Genomic DNA, 18,748 nt, shown 5'->3' with positions numbered 1-18,748 from the left:
CATTGGTTCTAGGGGAGAAGCTGCAACCAGGGAGAAGGTCGTAGCTGAAGTGTCTCGGACTGTGTGAGGTGAGACTGGAGGGATAGCCCCAGGTGAAGCAGAGTCCACTAGTGTATCCTCGTGAACTGAAGGAGGAGCACTGGTCCTGCTTGCCTGTAATCTCTACTCTCTGGCGAAAAAAGGAGCCATCCGGGCGCTTGATCATAACATGGTCCATCGTGAGGTTAGGATCCTTACAGAGGACCCTAACTCTAGGTACCCCATCAGCCTTGGTTGCCTCTGCTGTAGTCAATGGCAACCTAGGGAGGGGTGGGATCTCAGCAACCGCACCGAAATGCTTCCCAATAACAGAAAGAAGTCGATGGTAAGCCTGGGGAAGCCTAGAAATCTGATGAAGAGCGAAAAGGATGTTTGGATTATCCAGATCCTAGGCCGAGTGTAGGAGCAGGTGTGTGTGTGGGGGGGGGGGTAGAGGTGGGGTTGGGGCTAGGAGATAGCCTACGACAATAGGGGATATGGGATGAGGGCAGCGGGGGGATGAAAGAGCCCCTCAGATGGAGGCAGAGGGCTGCAAACACCCGGTGATGACAAGCTAGGGGTAAGATGAGAGAGAGTGAGGAAGAAAGAAAGTAAAAGAAGTTTATTAAAGTCTGCTAAAGACCGATGGGTCTATGAGATTGATAGAAAAACCTGATACAATGAGCAAAAGGGTGGAGCTACTAAGCGAGCATCCTAACCCATACTAGAGAGTAGACATAGTCAATGATATCATAAACGTCCATAAAACATCTCTAGCATCAACATCCCCATGAATGATGTAGTCTGATCAAATGTCAAGATACACCCAATGATGGACTAGATAGTGTAGGCAAAAAACCCATCATAGATCGTTGTCTGCTATCTAGATGAGAGGTCTGTCATGCCATCCTGGTATCAATACGACGCCTGACAAGCGCCATAGTAACCCCAGTCGGCCGTACCCCAGGTCTAAAAATGGAAGAAATGTCGAAGAGTGTGATACATGCGTTTGTCCTCTATCCGGCGTGTCGCATCTTAATCTCGAGATCCCTGTCTATCTTGCTATTTGTGGTCGGGGGGGTCACATGCTCAAACTATAAGAACTCTGTAATCATACTCTGGAATGGACCAAGTAAGGTCCCATGCCCCTGTCTTTGTGATTTGATGAGACGCTCCCTATGTCGGACCACCTCATGAATGAAACCGGCTAGGCATCTTTGGTCTGGGAATGAGAGGAGTCTGAAGAGGCCCTCGAACCCATCTCTGAAAAGGCAATGGTATTGGCCATGGATCTCCTAGTAGACTGGGCAGCGAAAGACAAAGTCCTCCTCTAATTCCACCTCATGCCGATCACATAGTGTGCAGATACGTCTCTTCTTGGAGATTCCATCTGCTCGCTCACTCTCGATACGGAGTTGGTGCGATGACACGCATAACTATCCAATGGCAATATAGAGAGAGAGAGAGAGAGAGAGAGAGAGAGAGAGAGAGATAGATAGAGAGAGAGAGAGAGAGAGAGAGAGAGAGAAAGAAAGAAAGAAAGTGTATTATTGTCCACTAAAGGCCAAAATGGGCCCATGGGACATCAAGAACTCTGCATACAAGATAGCACAAAATCAACGTGCCACAAAGAAGAGGCATCGTCGAATATCATCTAAGTGCTATGCAATACAATGCAAGTGAAAGTACATAATGTCAAATCTGAGCCTAAATACAAAGTAAACTAGATGCAAGAAAACCGCCCCTGGGTGCAAAATGGGGGGATGAGTACAATATGCCAATGCAAAGATACAAGTCCAGGTGTCACGGAGTCTGAGAACCAAAATAATACTGGAAATCCTGTCCATCGACTCTGCCTCCTGCTATGAGAGTACAAATCTGAGCAAAGGTGAGGTGAGCGGCTGGTGGGGCGAGATCTCCATGAGTAAGTCTCCTCCGAAAAGCTGCCATCATCTTGGATCGTCTGGAGATGAAGCGGCGAGTACGTCCCCTATGTAACAAGATCCTGCGGCGTCTACAAACCATCTCATATGTACATCCACAGGGTGGAGGCATGTGTCCTGTGTGAGCTCTGACCTCCTCATGCTCCTCCTGGTCTCTGTCCTCTGGTATAGCGTGTGCCTGAGCTCTATCAGGCTGAGCTCTATCACGCTCCGGTCTGTGCTGATGGTCTCTGAGGTAGTCTCGTCGAAGCATAGTGGCCTCCCTGACATAAAGAGCTAGGCAATGCTGATCCTCGTAGTCCATCACTCGTGAGAGAGGTCCAAAGCCATCCGTGAAGAGACAGTGGAATCTACCTCTGAGCTCATAATATAGCGGGCATCTGCAAATGAAGTGCTCCTCTGACTCCACCTCTCCCATGGTGCAACAAGGGCACATCCTGGTCTCTCGGCCTGGTCGTCGTCCATCCTCCATGCGTCGCATCCTACCAGCCTCTATCTCGAGCTGATGCGAAGAGACTCTAAGCTGGCCAAGGGCAATCCTCAGTGAGTGGGACATGTGGATACCTGTATAGCCTGGTGGAATGACAAACCCATCCTCTGAGATCCGAAGGAAGTGGTCACGATATGTGGCCATCTTCGTCGGAAGCTGCGTGGGATAAATCCAAGTGCGATACGTATGAAGCTGCAGCAAGTCTGCTCTCGTGACCTGGCGAAGCTCATGGCGAGTCAACTCGAGATGAGGGGCATCCATGCTGTATCGGAAGGGAGGCAGTCTATCCATGTCTAGTCCAAGAGATGTGAGCCACCTAGTGAGTCTGAAGTACCAGCAGTATCGGGCCCCAGATCGTGCCAACTCCATAGAAGATGCAAGTGCTAACCATGGCAACCGAGCTCTGCCTGATGCTGAGTCTCCAAACTCCCTAACCCTGTGCAAATACATGACCGACTGAAACGCTGCATCCAATGCAAGGGGAGTAGCTCCAAACTCTGCTAGCATGATCTCGTGCGGAACTGTAGCATTGGCCCTAATGAGCCGAGAGAACATGATGATCTGTAACCTCTCTACTCGTCTCCAATCTGCAGCGCCGAGGTCTCCTGCCCAGAAAGGAGCTGCATACATCGCAGCTGGTCTCACCAATGTATCAAAAAGCAAGGATTTCGTATCGGGATGCTAAAAGTGGGACTGAAAACATTGAGGCTCAAGATGAGCCAACGAAGCATACCCTTTACTAATCCTATCTCGTGCTGCATATGTCATGGTGAAGACCGGTCCCCTGAAAACTGCCCCCAAATAAGTGTACTCTCTAACAAGCTCAATGGGCTGTCCGTCATAAGTGAAGCAAAACTCATCCGTGCTGTAAATACGATCAGAGGTGTTGAAAACCATAACCTTGGTCTTGCCAAGGTTTACGGTCAACCCCCTGTCCTGGCAAAACCTGTGGAGTGCCTCAATATGTGCCTGGAGGCCCTGAGCAGTAGAGGAAATGAGAACCACATCGTCCGCATACAGGAGGATATGAATGGAGGATCCTGAGAGAGTAGAGCCCACACCGCCTGTCATCTGTACAAACATCTCTAGCTCATCAATATATAATCCAAAGAGAGTAGGAGAGAGCGGGCAACCCTGCTTCACCCCAATCGTGCTGCATACCTCCTCTGAGAGCCCCTCACGTGTCCGAACCCGACCAGTGACCCTCTCATACAAAGCCATGATAGCCCACTGAGAGAGAGAGAGAGAGAGAGAGAGAGAGAGAGAGAGAGAGAGAGAGAGAGAGAGAGAGAGAAAGAAACTATCTAATGGCAATCTTGAGAGAGAGAGAGAGAGAAACAAAGAAAGAAAGAAAGAAACTATCCAATGGCAATCTTGAGAGAGAGAGAGAGAGAGAGAGAGAGAGAGAGAGAGAGAGGAGTGCAAAAGCAACCCACATTACTTTAGAGTACCTACATAATAGCCTGAAAGAGTAAACAGCCATACATTAGTTTAAGACCAAGAGTCTTTTGGTTTTGATTTAAACTTTCTGATTAGAGCTACGCCTTCATGGTAAACTGCCCATTTTCCATCCTTTCTAGCAGCCTTGACAATAGCTAATTCAGTTGTCTTATTCTTGAGTAGAGCTTGTGTAAGTTCCTATGCTATCCATATCAAAGAAGCTTGATCCACATATCTTTTGACTTCAGTGTAAGGATTGCATGACCTTTATAGTGCATAATAGAAGTTGGCCTGGAGTCATCATCATCCTGCTCATTATCATCCACCCATTTAATGTTTAGCAAGCTCGCTTTGATCTTTGTCAAAATTCACTATATGTGTCCTGCTCTTTGTACCAATCTTCTGGGAGTTCCCCTATTCTTATCTTCAACTTCTAGCTTCGTGTTCTTTAATCTCTGCTTCAATATGAAACTTACTTGCTTTGGTGTCTTTGGTGTCCACTTCCACAATCACTTTTGTCTTAGCAGTTTGTACTTCAATGTGAACAAGATCTTTGACTGTAGAGACTAGCTGCGGGATAGGGGGGGAATCCTTACAAGATTTTACAGCCTCATCAATTACTACCTGCTTACCAGGTCCTTCCAAAATGTCAAGTCGAGCCTTTACTTCTACCAGTTCCAATCGTAGCTCTCTCAATGCCTACTACAGATAAAATATCTGATGTTGTTGCCCAAGGATGGATCGTTTTGAGCCTTCTTATTGGTAATCCATGCATAAGGAGAGGGTGTCATGGCTGCAACTGTAGAGTACCAAGTCCTGATGGAGGTTGAAGGAGTTAAGGGGGACTTGGAGCAGAGGGTAGGCCAATCCATAATTGGATGTCTGTTGAATCTTTTAGCTGAACCTAACCCCCGGGTTGGGTTTGGGGGTTAGCCCAACTCGAGGTTAGGATTTGTGTGTTTGTTGCTGGCTGAGGCGAAGAGCTAACGGGTGGCAAACTACTAACGGGCGAAAAAGCAACCCTTTGGTCCGTGGATCCTGAAAATGAGAGCAGAAGCATTGTCTCTCAAGTCTAGCCAATGAAGCATATCCTCTGCTCAGGCGCACCTGCATCGCGGGTCTCAAAGACTCACAAACCACATAGACACACACACGTAGTCACAAACATAGACACACATACATACAAGCACATGCATGCATGTAAAAAATGTACCCTATTACCCTTCAAGTATCCTATTGTGAATGTATACTTGAAGGGTAATAGATGTATAATTATTGTTATCTATTACCATTGAATATCTTATACTGAACACACTCAATATAAGTAGAACAACCACCACAACTAAGTATATGCCTCATTTTCCAAAATAAATACATATGGTTCTAGAATGGACCTTTTCTACAGTTGGGTTGATATGAAATGCCTGTATAAATGGTGGGTCTCTTAATCATCATAAGGCATTTACTAACCACAATAGATAATATCAAGTATGATAACCAAAACTATCTATTGTAAAAAATGCAAAAGAAATTGGGCCTTTACCTGTAAAACCTCAGCTGCAGTGCCAACGTGCTCTTCATTCCAAAGTTTAAGCATCGACACAGTCAAATGAAATGTTGTGGGTTTAATAAAGAGAGATCTGTCAATTCCATGATCTGCATAAAGTTGTTTATAAAAATAAGTATAGAAGTGTGACAAGGCCAAGTAGCTCTCTCTCTCTCTCTCTCTCAAAAACAGAAAATTACTTTACACTCCACGCTAAGAATGGACTACAAAAGTCAATAGTCAAACATGTTTCACTAAAAGCAAGGAAATGAGTACGGGAATGCCGTGCAATCATTGGCACAACCAAGATTGCAAGGATGTAAATAGATCCTGGAAAACAACAATCCAACAGAGGAGGAGGACAAAGACAGGTAGTAAAGCACAAAAAAAGGATATATATTAAAAGCAAACAGCTTGAGAGCTTTGAGGAGCTGAAACAAAACCCCAACACGGCAACAAACCCCAGGAAAGAAAGGCACAATGGGAAGACATGATACAGTTTGTCAAAAGCCTCTATGAAAGAGATGGAGAATAAACGATCACTCACAGGTATACTATCAAAGCAACAAATGGAATCATAACACAGGAAGACATTAAAAATGGCCTGAAAAAGCTAGCCAATGGGAAAGCTCCAAACACACAAGGGCTAGTAGCTTTGTAGACTTTTGAAAGACCTTTGACACTGTCCCATGATCCCGCTGGATCAAGAGATTACAGGAGATGCAAATTCCAGAGATCGTGATTTGGGGAGTGATAAGCCTGTACGACTCCGTCAGAGGGAGCGTGCCCCAGGAGGCTTATCGGAATGGGCTGAGAGCACGATCAGGGTGCAGCAGGGATGCCCCCCTTTCACTGACTCTTTTCGGACTCTACATTCATGAGATCACATCCTTTATAGACCGCCTAGGAGGCGAGGGATCACTACTTTCTGATTTGAAGATACAGATACTACTATATGCAGATGACATAGTCCTCATATAATCTTAAGCAGAGCGACTACAGAGACATTTAGAAGCCCTGGAGGTGTTCTGCATAGAGAAAGATAATTGACATGTAACCTTGGGAAGACCAAGGTTATGATCTTCAACACCTCACAAGTAGTACTTCATCGACAGAGCTTCACCTACCGAGGGGAGCTTGTGGAGATAGTGCAGTCCTACACATACTTGGGGGCAATTTTCACAGGACTAGTCTTCACGATGTCCATGCAGCCAAAGCATGACTCACACGAGGACAGGTTGCTCTAGCCCGACTAGAGAGACAGTGCTTCTAGGCTCACATTCAAGATCCACCGACGAATAGCTGGCTTTTCGACACCCTAGTGAGGCCGGCTGCCATGCATGTAGCACCCTTCTGGGGATATGATCTCCCTACGACAGAGTGGAAGAAATTTGAGAAGCTATAGGTCACCATGGGATTTAGGATGATTTGGAGTAAGCCCTCATTCCCACATTGGTTCATACATGTAGAGTTCGTATTGACACCACTTCAGATTGATGCCATCTTTCAAACAGTGACTTTTCTACAGAGTCTGGGAGCTACCCAGCTAGAGATTGCCGCGGCTGGCACTCGAGTCATCCAGACAATTAGTAGAGAGCGAAGGAAGCACATCATGGTATGGACTCCTATCCGCATGGTTTGTCAGACAGGGTATTTAAATGGACCAGCTCCCACCATTTCAGGATAGCCTGGATGCACCGCTAGAGTCGATGCCACGAGATGAGATTAACCATATCATATGACTAGATCTCCAGCTCTATACGTCTCGGACTTGTAGGGGGACCCGACGTTCCCCACCAAGATCCAGTCCTATCACGACCGTTTTCTGAGCATATCGGAGGTGGACTCACCATCAGGCCCCAACACCTCGAGAAGAGAGGTGTCTCAAATGCACTGAGGATTGCTTTTGGACAAATGTGAGTCTCATCCCATCAGTTGAGGATTGAGGAAGGGAGAGCTGCAGGTATACCCAGAGATCAGTGGACTTGCAAATTGTGCACGATGGGGGGCGTCGAGATAGAGCAGCATTTTCTATGCACTTGCCCAGCCTATTATGAGATCCGAGGATGATACCACTGCCTCTTCTAGAAGGGACATGGCTTTGGTCCACTCTCACGAGATGCCTGATCTAGTTCCAGGTTCAAGTCTACATTGGGTTATACTTGATGGAGATGCGACGACATAGGGAGATCCTATAAGCGACAGATTACACAACAGCAAGAGATGACCATGCCACAGGATACTAAGGTAGACCAAGCACAGAGGCGGGTCATGGACTTAAATGCATTTGAGTAAGCTCCAGGGCACATTGGAGTGGAGGAGATAGCTTATATGAGGATAGTATGGATGAGGGGACGGAGCAGACACGCTGCCACTGAGCAAGGGACACACAGATTGACAAAGAGTGGGACCAGAGCACACACGATCAAGGTCAGACCTATCTTAACTCTCCTTAGAGGAGATCGCTAGAGATGACGCATCACCCTTGAAATAGCACATCAGATCCAGAGATCGAGGAGACCATGCCCTCCTCCACAACGCGAGACAACCCGACAAATGCAGGTCCGGATATCTTCACAAAATATCGGAGAGCTACCATGGTGCCAAGTTTCGATTTCTCAGTCGTAGACGTCAGCTTACATTCGAACTTATGTTTGAGCTAGAATAGCATTCAGCAAAAGGACCTTAGCATACCCTTTGCTTTTGCTTCAGCCCCATAAGGCTTATATGAGCTATCTTTTTCTAGTATACTTTGTCCAGTAGGCCCACGAGTCCTTCTAAGGATGTTAATCTCTCTCTCGGATTTACATCCCAGGTCAACCCTACGAGACCAGCTAGCGATCTCCATGGATGAGGACCTTACTCCACTACAAGTTGAGGAGAGGGGCTTCCTGTTGCAGCAGCGCGATCAGGCCCGCAAGGAGGAAAAGTGGGCAGTAGTACGAGATGGACGACTCCTTACAGGCCCCCGTCGGGCACCCATCTCCCCTCCTACATAGGGAGGTGGGGTCTATGAGACTCACATATCCGAGATCCTATCCTGCACCATCTAGAACTATAATGTTACCTTATGGTCTGAACCAGGGAACTTCTCAGAATCCTATACAGGTCACCACATAGTCTTTTATACAGAGACAAATCAGAGTCCAGAGCGTCTACTACCAGTAGTCAACGGGTATACATGGGAGTTTACCTAAAGAGATGAGACGAGGGATGCAGGGGAAGTTCGAGGGTTAGGAGGAGTCGCAGTCCTTCACAGATCCACACTTTTGGGGACAATCTCAGTAGAGCAGAGAGATGCACATTCCAGGTTTCTTTGGATCTGGATTCGCACATGGACAGCCGGGAGCTATTTGTTTGCAGTTTGCTACTTCCCCCCTGAGACCTCCCACTTTGCCAGAGATATCCGAGGTGAGGATGAGACATCTCCATTTGCTGCTCTTTATCAGTCCATTGTTGACTTCTCTAGCCGCGGAGAAGTCCTCCTAGTTGGGGACTTCAACGCAAGGACAGGCACTCATCAGGCACCACTCCTCGACTTTAGGGATGATTCCACTCTACTGCCAGACATTGACCTTGAGGAGGCACGTATGCTACAGGTTTTAGCTGACAGACGAGGTCCGTTCACATTTTATGGGCAGGCCCTATTAGACCTCAGCAGGATGCATAATCTCATTATTTATAATGGTCTTGACAGAGGGCCCGCCTCAGGTGGTTTCACGTAGTTTCCACATGGGGGAGGCTCCAGCGATGTTGATTACATCATGGGATCCCCTGCCTTCACATCTCGCATCACTGACTTTAGTGTAGCACCTATCCCTCCAAGGGCTCATCATACCTATCTTTTCTTTGGCATTTCCACTCCCCGTCACAGAGCACTTCCTATCCCGTTGAGTTCTTACTCCACCTACCATGAAATGCGCTTTGACCGTGATCACTCACCTACTTTAGCCATTTGTACATACTTCTAGCCTATATTGACTTCATACCCCTATTAGAAGATCATGCTGCCTTGGTTACCCTTTAAGAAATCCTAGATTTACTATATTTAAAAATGTGCTAAGGAACAGAAAGGAGACTGAAATAGCAAAGAATAAGGAATAATTGTATTGCTTGAGTGTCTGTAGTGTGTCATCCATACAATTGGGCCTCTCTTATATAGAGAGTGAAGAGTCACACATGAAAAGGTGTGTACTCCAAAGTGTATGTGCATTAAGAGGTGTGTACCCCTTGTGAAGGGTGTGACCCTTGATGAGAGGGTACATTACAATAGAAGTGTCTCTTCCATAGAATGTCTCTTGTGAAGGGTTGTGCCTCATAGGAAGTGTCCCGTCGAAAGGGCATACACTTCCACAAGTGTCCATTCATCAAACCATCCATAAGTCACCAAACATTCATAGTGTCCATACTTTGTTTGAAAAGCTGTCTTGTACTCATCGCCTTCTTGTATGCGAATTTGATGATAACCTGAACGAAGATCATGTTGGGGTAAAGGCACATTGCCAACCCTTCATTAAAAGATAGGACACCTATGACTCTCTTAAGACAGTCATAGGGTAAACCTAATCCTAATAAAACACAAGTGAGTTTGTGGTGTGGCTCATCATTTTTTTCACACCCGCACTTGAGTGTCTCTCTCTCACTCTCACTCTCTTGTTCTTCTTCCTTCTTCTCTCCCCCTTTCAACTGGTATCAGAGCCTACCTAGCCTACCTAGCCTCCTCTCCCTAGCCTACCCAACCCTTTCCGTACGGACGTACGGACAGCGCCGTACGGCCGTACGTCGTCCGTACAACCGTACGGACGGACCCCGAGTGGCCAGATCTGCGCAGGGCAGCGGACCAGGGTACGGCGGCGCCTTTCGCTGCAGGGCGGCAGCGCATCGCGTAGGCAGGGCGCAGGGCAGCAGATCAGGGTGAAGGCGGGCTACAGGGCGACCGCACGGGCGCAGGCTGGGGCGTGGTCGCGGGCGCGTGCTGGGGCGTGGTCACGGGCGGCGACTCGGGTTGCGGGCCTCCTTGCACAGCAGCTACTAGCTGCAGCTCGAGGCGCCGCATCAAGCAAGCAGCCAGCAGCTGCATAGCAACTGCTACTAGCTGCTAAGCCTCTCGAGGCATTGCGCAGCTGGATCTCCTTTTTTTTGACGTGCGTGTGTGCGCGTAGAGAGCCAGGCAAGGACTCGACAGATTTTTTTTGGGGAAGCGTGCCTACTGCAGGTACATAAAGTACACCAGGTACTCTGCAGGTACAGAAAAGTACAGCAGGCACACAAATTTTTTTGGGAAGAGGAATAGTGCTGAAGCACTCTGTTTTGTGCATGTACGCGCAGTACATGAAGCATTCCTGATGCATTCCTGAAGCATTTCAGCTGTATACTGTGCATTTGTTGAGGTACAGCAGGTACTCTCGTGTCACTCACGCTTGAGGTGACTTGTGCCACAGTGGTGGTGTTTGCGCAGTTACTTGTCTTTCAGGAAGGTCAGATGCTTGTTTTGCAGAAGCTTCTATGCATTTACTGAGTGCAATTCTCAGTTTTGGGTGACCATTTCAAAGGGCTTTTGCCTGGATGTGTTTGCAGTATATGCCTTGAGGCAGTGTGTAGCCAGGGAGCACACATTTGCTTTGTTTCCGCAGTGCATTTGGTGACACTTTTTGCAGGTCACATTCTTTGTACGCACTTTGAAAATCTCAGTTGAGCCACGCTTGGTCAGGGCGCATCGAGTTTACTCGGTCCCTAACTGCCCATCGTTGACAGTGCTCAAAAGATTTTCTTCTTGGTGTTTGTACTTTGTGATTTGTGTTGTTACTGAGTACACAGGGGCAGTCTATGCATTGCACATTGTCAGGTACAAGTGTCAGAGAGATTTTCATATTGCATGCTACCTCAGTGTTGAGGTGTTCTCCACTTGATTCAGGTGTCAGATCAAGGGGCTTTTGCCCAGACTTTGTTTGATAGCACTTGGGTTACCGACAGAGATCTTCAGATGCATTTTCTCCCCTTGGTATAAGGGTGATTGCTTGGGATTTATCCCATTTACTGTTGCAGGTTTTGTGACAGGCTGAAGTGTCAATTTTTTTTTTTGGGAGTTTGCCAAGTGGTTTCTGCAATTTAACTCAGTGCAATACCTCATCTGAGGTGGGAGAAGTGATCAGTACAGTCAGTACAGCAGTGTTTACAGCAGTGTTTGTGGTTTGTCAGATGATTATGCACTGTTAAGCACTTGTTGAGCAGCTGCAGCAGTCTGAAATTACTGTTTTTATGCCTCTTTGAGCTCAGTACAGTGTGTCAGAAGGTACAGTATTTGCAGGGTCATTTACTGTTTTGCTGCAGATTTTACTGACAGTAAAAACAGCACCATTGAGAGTGCTTCTGGCTCTTGAATAGAGCAGGTTATTTCTGAGAAATCAGAATTTTTATTCAGTCTTTTTACTTCCAGGGAGTCAGGTACTTTCCTCATCTGATATGGCATCAGGGGGAAGTGATTCTTCAATTCTGAACATAAAGAAGCTGGAAGGAGCACACAACTATGCATTATGGGCAGAACAGTGCTTGAATGTACTTCTGTTAAAGAAGATTGCTAAGCCCATAAGGGTGAAGGGTGTCAAGCCATCTGACATGGCAGCTGATGACTGGGAAGAGCTTGATTTGTCTGCGAGGGCAGCTATCATGCTCACTATTTCAGACACTCTTGTGTTCAATGTACAGGCTGAAAAGACCTCTTATGGTCTATGGCAAAGACTAGAAGAATTGTATGCCCAAAAGAGCTCAGCCAGTAAGGTTTATTGGCTGAAGAAGCTGGTCGATCTTCGCATGAAGGAAGGTACAGCTATGACCTCACACTTGAGTGAGTTCAATTCCATCTTTACACAGCTGATTGCACAGGGGTTGAACCTTGATGAGGAGTTCAAGGCTACTTTCTTGCTGTGTACCCTCCCCGAGAGTTGGGACACTTTCAAGACCACCCTGTCAAACTCGAATGCCACTCTTATTTATGCTGATGTAGAGAGCTCTCTCCTTATGGAGGAGATGAGCAGGAAGAATAATGCGGGCAGCAAGTCTTCAAATGCTTTGCAGGTACAGGACAGAGGCAGGACTCAGCAGAAGGGGAGATCTGCTAGTAAGTCCAAATCCCGCAGTCAGTCCCGTGGCAAAAAGGACATTGAATGCTTTTATTGTGGCAAGAAGGGACATGTGAAGTCTAAGTGCTTCAAGTTCATACGGGATCAGAAAGCCAAGAAGGCTGAAACAAAGGATGCAGGAAATGCAAGCAAAGGCAAAGGCAAGGCCAAGGCAGATGACTTGGATGCAGTGAATGTTGCAGCAGAGGACAGTGACAGTGACATACATGATGTTTTATGCTCTTCTGCTGTAATAGCACATGCTTTGGTTATTGATGGCCATGACATGCACACCTGGCTCTTGGATTCAGGTGCCTCTTTTCATGTTACTCCTCATAGGGAGTGGTTCACTTCCTACACAGGTACTCATGGAGTTGTTCATCTTGGGAACAACTATGCATGTCAGATTGCAGGGATTGGCAGTATACAGATAGTATTTCCTGATGGACGGTCATTTATGCTTGATGGTGTTCGCCATGTGCCGCAAATCAAGAAAAATCTGATTAGCACTGGCTTATTGGATGACAGTGGTTACCACACCACATTTGGGGATTCCAAATGGGTGATTACTGATGGCCAGACTGTAGTGGCTGAGGGTTTTAAGAGTGATACCTTGTACCCTCTTTATGTTTCCAGTGTGGGTAATCATGTTGTTGCCATAACCGAGCTGCCAAAGGTTTCATTGTGGCATAGCCGGTTGGGACACATGTCTGTTAAAGGAATGCAAGAACTGTCACGTTTGGGTTATCTGCCGCCTCTTTCTTTTTCAGATTTGCCTACTTGTGATCATTGTATATTTGGCAAGCACTCTGTCACTCCTCATAAAAGGAGAACTCCCCAGAATAGAGCACCACTTGATCTAGTGCACACTGATTTGTGTGAGATGCCATAGTTATCACTAGGGGGTGCAAAATATTTTATTACTTTCATTGATGATGCCACACGTAAGGTGTGGGTCTATTTCTTGAAGCATAAGGGAGATGCCTTAGATGCTTTCAAGAAGTTTGTCGCTCAGGTTGAGAATCGGACAGGTCGTAGGCTGAAATGCCTCAGATCCGATAATGGGGGTGAGTATGTGTCACATGCTTTTGTGCAGTTTTGCCAAGCTAAGGGCATCAAACAGGAACTCACAGCCCCTCATAATGCATCTCAAAATGGTGCAAGTGAGCGGATGAATCGAACTATTCAGGAGAAGGTTCGATGTATGTTGTCTTATGCTGCATTACCCCATGGCTTTTGGGCAGAAGCCGTGCAAACAGCAGTTCACATTATTAACAGGTCGCCAAACAAGGCTTTGCAGTTGAAAGTGCCAGAGGAGGTGTGGTCTGGCAAGCCACCTTCATATAAGCACTTACGTGTATTTGGCTGCGAGTGCTTTGCTCATGTACGCAAAGAACTGCGCACCAAACTGGATCCAAAGTCTATCAGATGCATCTTTATGGGTTATGGTGACGAAGGTGAAATGGGGTACAGGTTATGGGATCCCCTTAAACGGAAGATTATACGCAGCAATGATGTCATCTTTAAAGAAGATAGTGTACACAAGGAACCCGTACAACCTGTGGAATACAGGAGGGTTATTTATGATGATGTTGGACAGCAAAGAATGCCCATTTATATGCAGCAGCAGGCTGCTGCAGATCACCCTGTTCAAGAGGGTATACAGGCTGAAAATCAGCCAGATAATTTTGCCAATGATGCACCACTGGATGTGCCAACAGATGGGGCTGTAGAACAGCCAGATATGGTGGTACAGCCACCCGTCATGCATGAAGAACAGGCTGGACAGCAGCCTAATCCGGAACATTTTGTTAGGAGGAGCACCCGTGCACAACGGCCTCCTGCCAGGTTTGTTCCAGAAGCCAATAATGTGGCTGATTTTATCATGCTGACAGATTGTGGTGAGCCTTCCAGCTTCAAGGAAGCTATGGGAAGAACAGAGAAAAAGAAGTGGGAGAAAGCCATGCAGTCAGAAATGGACTCCCTACTTCAGAATGATACATGGGACTTGGTGCAGTTACCTGCAGGCAGAAAGGTTTTGCCATGCAAGTGGGTTTACAAAGTCAAAGTTGATTCAAATGCTTTACCTCGGTATAAGGCCAGATTGGTTGCCAAGGGATTTAAGCAGGAAAAGGGCATTGACTTTGATGAGATCTTTTCCCCTGTAGTCAAGATGACTACTTTGAGAGCAGTGTTAGCTCTTGTTGCTCATGACGACATGGATTTATGTCAGATGGATGTGAAGACAGCTTTTCTTCATGGAGATCTTCATGATGAGATCTATATGAGTCAGCCAGAGGGATATGCTGTTAAAGGGAAAGAACAGCTTGTGTGTAAGCTCAAGAGGAGCTTGTATGGACTCAAGCAGGCGCCAAGGGAATGGTACAAGAAGTTTGATGCCTTCATGCAGTCCCAAGGGTATCATCGGTGTGAGACCGATCATTGCTTGTACACCAAACGGGCAAAGGATGGCAGTTTGATGCTACTCATTCTATATGTGGATGACATGCTTATTGCCAGTAAATCTCAGCATGAGATTAGTGCTTTGAAGAAACAACTGCATAAGTCTTTTGACATGAAAGACTTGGGTGATGCAAATCATATTCTTGGCATGCGTATTACTCGTGACAGGTCCAAGGGACTTTTGTTTCTGTCACAGAAAGAGTACATTGACAAAGTACTGCAGAGGTTTAAAATGGAGGGGGGGAAGTCCATTAGTACCCTGTTGCCTCCACATTTAAAACTCAGCAGTAAGGACAGCCCCAGATCAGATGATGATAAGGCTGAAATGGCCAAGGTTCCGTATGCATCTGCAGTTGGATCTTTGATGTATGCCATGGTTGCCACTCGTCCGGATATTGCTTTTGCAGTGGGAGTCATCAGCAGGTATATGGCAAATCCAGGCAAGCGGCATTGGGAAGCAGTGAAAGGTGTCTTGAGGTATCTCAAGGGTACCAAAGACTTGTGCATATGCTATGGTAGGCAAGATGCATTGGTGCATGGTTTTACAGATTCAGACTATGCAGGGAATGCAGATAACCGGAAGTCTACTACCGGTTATATTTTCACATTTGCAGGAGGTGCTATATCATGGGTGTCTCGGTTGCAGAAATGCGTTGCACTGTCAACCACAGAAGCTGAATATGTTGCAGCCACTGAGGCCTGCAAGGAAGCAATATGGCTTACTCGGCTGGTGGGAGATTTGGGCATTACAGGAGATATGCCAGTTTTGCATTGTGATAGTCAGAGTGCTATCATGCTGGCAAAGAATCCGGTCTTTCATCAGAAGACCAAGCACATAGAAGTGAAATATCATTTCATCAGGGAGGTACTGGAAGACAAGCGACTTGAGCTTGTGAAAGTGCACACTGATGATAATCCTGCAGATTTGCTCACTAAGAGCCTGCCTACATAGCGGTTTGCACATTGCCGCCACATCATGGGATTAGGATGAGACCATTCTTATTTTATGGTCTTGTATACAGTAACTGTATATTGCTGTAATTTTTTTTCTTTTCTCCCCTTTAGGCACATTGGCCTTTAGGTGGGAGGTTGTTGGGGTAAAGGCACATTGCCAACCCTTCATTAAAAGATAGGACACCTATGACTGTCTTAAGACAGTCATAGGGTAAACCTAATCCTAATAAAACACAAGTGAGTTTGTGGTGTGGCTCATCATTTTTTTCACACCCGCACTTGAGTGTCTCTCTCTCACTCTCACTCTCTTGCTCTTCTTCCTTCTTCTCTCCCCCTTTCAGATCAATCTTTGAGAATTGTGTTGCGTGTAGAAGTTGATCAAAGAGGTCATCGATGCGAGCCAATGGATACTTGTTTTTTATAGTGAGCTTGTTGAGGGCTCGGTAGTCGATGCAGAGGCGCATTGACTTATTCTTTTTTTCCACAAGTAGTACAGGAGATCTAAAAGGGCTGTGACTGGGCCGAATGTGACCTTTGTCGAGTAGTTCGGTCACCTGTCTTTGGATTTCTTCATTTTAAGTGTAAGAAACCCGATAAGGAGGTTTCGACGGTGGATTACTGCCGGGAATAAGTTCGATTGGGTGATCCACTGGTCGTCGAGGTGGTAACTGCTTTGGCAATTCCTGTGGAAAAATATCCAGGTAGGGCTAGAAAAAAGGTTGGTTGAGGTATTCAGGAGGATCCTTTGTTGGTGTCTCCTCTACTGCTGTAACCAACAGAAGTGAAGTCTTTACTTGACGTTTACGAACCCACTTCTTTACTTGTAGGGCAAAGGCAACTGGGGTTGAAGGAGAGTCCCTTAAACCAGTTAGCTCAATAAGTTTTCCCTGGTGGACAAACTGGATAGTATGGCTGCGAAAACTGATTGATGGATCATAATCGTAGAGCCACTGTTGTCCAAGTATGACATCGTACCGAGAAAGAGGCATGATGTCGAAGTTCAACTTGTCCGTATAATGTTGGATGCGAAAAGACAAGTTTTTTATCCTGGTGTTGCACAAGAAGGTAGTTCCATTTGCGAGTTCAATCTGATAGTCTATGAGACTAGGACTGGTGGTCAACCAAAGTTTGTCGACCATAGAACCAGCAAGGAAGTTATGAGAGCAGCCACTGTCGATGAGGATAGTGACCGTAGTTCCACGAATCGATCCTTGAACACAAAGTACTTGAGTGGCCAAGGAAGGTTCGAGATTGCTGGCAAGGCTCAGGTGGATGGTATTCGCCATTCGAACAGCTTTGCCTTTCTTGTCTGGGGTAGCATCTTCTGTTTGGGAAGTGCTAGGTTCCATATTGGAATTTTGCTTCGGTCGCTTGGGACAATCGAACCATCTATGGTCGCCTGTGCAGATGGTACAAAGTCCTTTTGTGCTGGAGTTGTTCTTGTCAGTGGCCACACCTTTATGTTGGGGATGTCGGTAATGATGAAGAAGAGAGGCGCGATCCTTGGAGGAGTACTTCTGTTGGAATCCAGCATATGATTTCTGAGACTTCTGGGGATCTTGAGACTGTCGCTGACCTTGATGACCCGAGTTTTTTCGAAACCCGAGGTTATCTTGAGGGCGAGCACCTTTGGCCATAGTAGAGTTCTGTGTGCGATTAGCACTCTACTTCCCTGTGTTTTGGAAATCTGTAATGCGCTCTGCGTAAGCAATAGCGCCAGCTGTGGTGGTGATGTTTGCTTTAAGAACATCAATGCGTAATGAGGGATTTAGGCCTGAGATGAAAGCATGAAGGCGATCATCCTCAGTTAAACCATCAATCTCCGGCACCAATGTGGTGAACTGAGAGATGTAGGAAGATAGGGAGCCTGTTTGCTCCAACTGTCGGAGTTTTGAATGTGCTTGGAAGTCCGCATTGGCAGGTATGAACTGCTTACACAGCACGTGTTCAAAACGTTCCCAGGTTAACACACTTTTGCCGTCCTTTAAGCGTCTTTGCCACCATAGAAAAGCTGTATCCTTGAGGAGGGAGGCTGCCAAGGTGATCTTTTTGCCTTGAGTGAGGTCAACAGTATCAAAATACATGCGCAATTTTGCGAGCCATTGGTCAACTATTCGGTGATTGCGTTGCTTCCGGAAGTTTGATGTCAAGTCTTTTAGTTTTGGAAGCTTGGAGTAAACGATAGAGGGCACGGAGTTTAGTGTTTTCTACCTCTGGTGGGAATGAATCCGCATAGTTGTCTCGTTGCGTCACGTCATCCTCTGTATGTGTGGTACTGCGAGAATCTTGGAGTTGTTGGACTTTCTGGACCAAGTCGGAGATGCTATCCTGAAGCTGGGAAATTTGAAGTTGCAGTAGTGTTTCGCCTTGTATGTTGACTTCAGGGGTCTTTTTTGGACTTGAGTCTTTGATCTCTGGAGAGGCTGCACGCGAGCGTTGCGACATATCTGAGGTCCCCGTGAGAAAAGCATGAACCTGCGCTCTAGTTTGTATCATTTCTGGAAGAAGATTCGGGCTGCTCCCTGAGGTTGCTCATGTTGGAGGGGGCAGGCGAGGCAGGATGGAACCACCCGTGGAAATCTAATACAGGAGGTCCTGTTTGAGGTAACACTGGTGATGCCGAAATGGGTGTTACTGCTCGTGAGAGTACAGGAGTAGGTTGCAGAGTCCACGGATCTGAGAAGGGATAAGAAGCTGCTGTCGGAAGTGGAGGATATCCAGGAGAAGGAGTGCCTTTAGAGTGTAAATATTGTCTTGGGGAAGGTACAACCTGTAT

General features: G+C 46.5%; 1 protein-coding gene across 1 annotated transcript in view; it reads right to left on the bottom strand.

The window, feature by feature from the left end:
- Window positions 1-18,748, bottom strand: part of LOC147884597 (uncharacterized) — a 186,339-nt gene that overhangs the window by 61,577 nt on the left and 106,014 nt on the right. The window contains exon 9 of the mRNA XM_087397594.1: window positions 5,435-5,547. Within this exon, the coding sequence (XP_087253720.1) occupies window positions 5,435-5,547 (113 nt within the window). The remainder of the gene's footprint in view (window positions 1-5,434; window positions 5,548-18,748) is intronic.

This window comes from Dipteris shenzhenensis, chromosome 26, assembly GCF_047967505.1.
Source record: "Dipteris shenzhenensis isolate YYH24624 ecotype China chromosome 26, Dip_SZ_1.0, whole genome shotgun sequence".
NCBI classification, from domain to species: Eukaryota; Viridiplantae; Streptophyta; class Polypodiopsida; order Gleicheniales; family Dipteridaceae; genus Dipteris; species Dipteris shenzhenensis.
The sequence above is the reverse complement of the archived record's forward strand: the minus strand, read 5'-3'. Positions and strand labels throughout refer to the sequence as shown.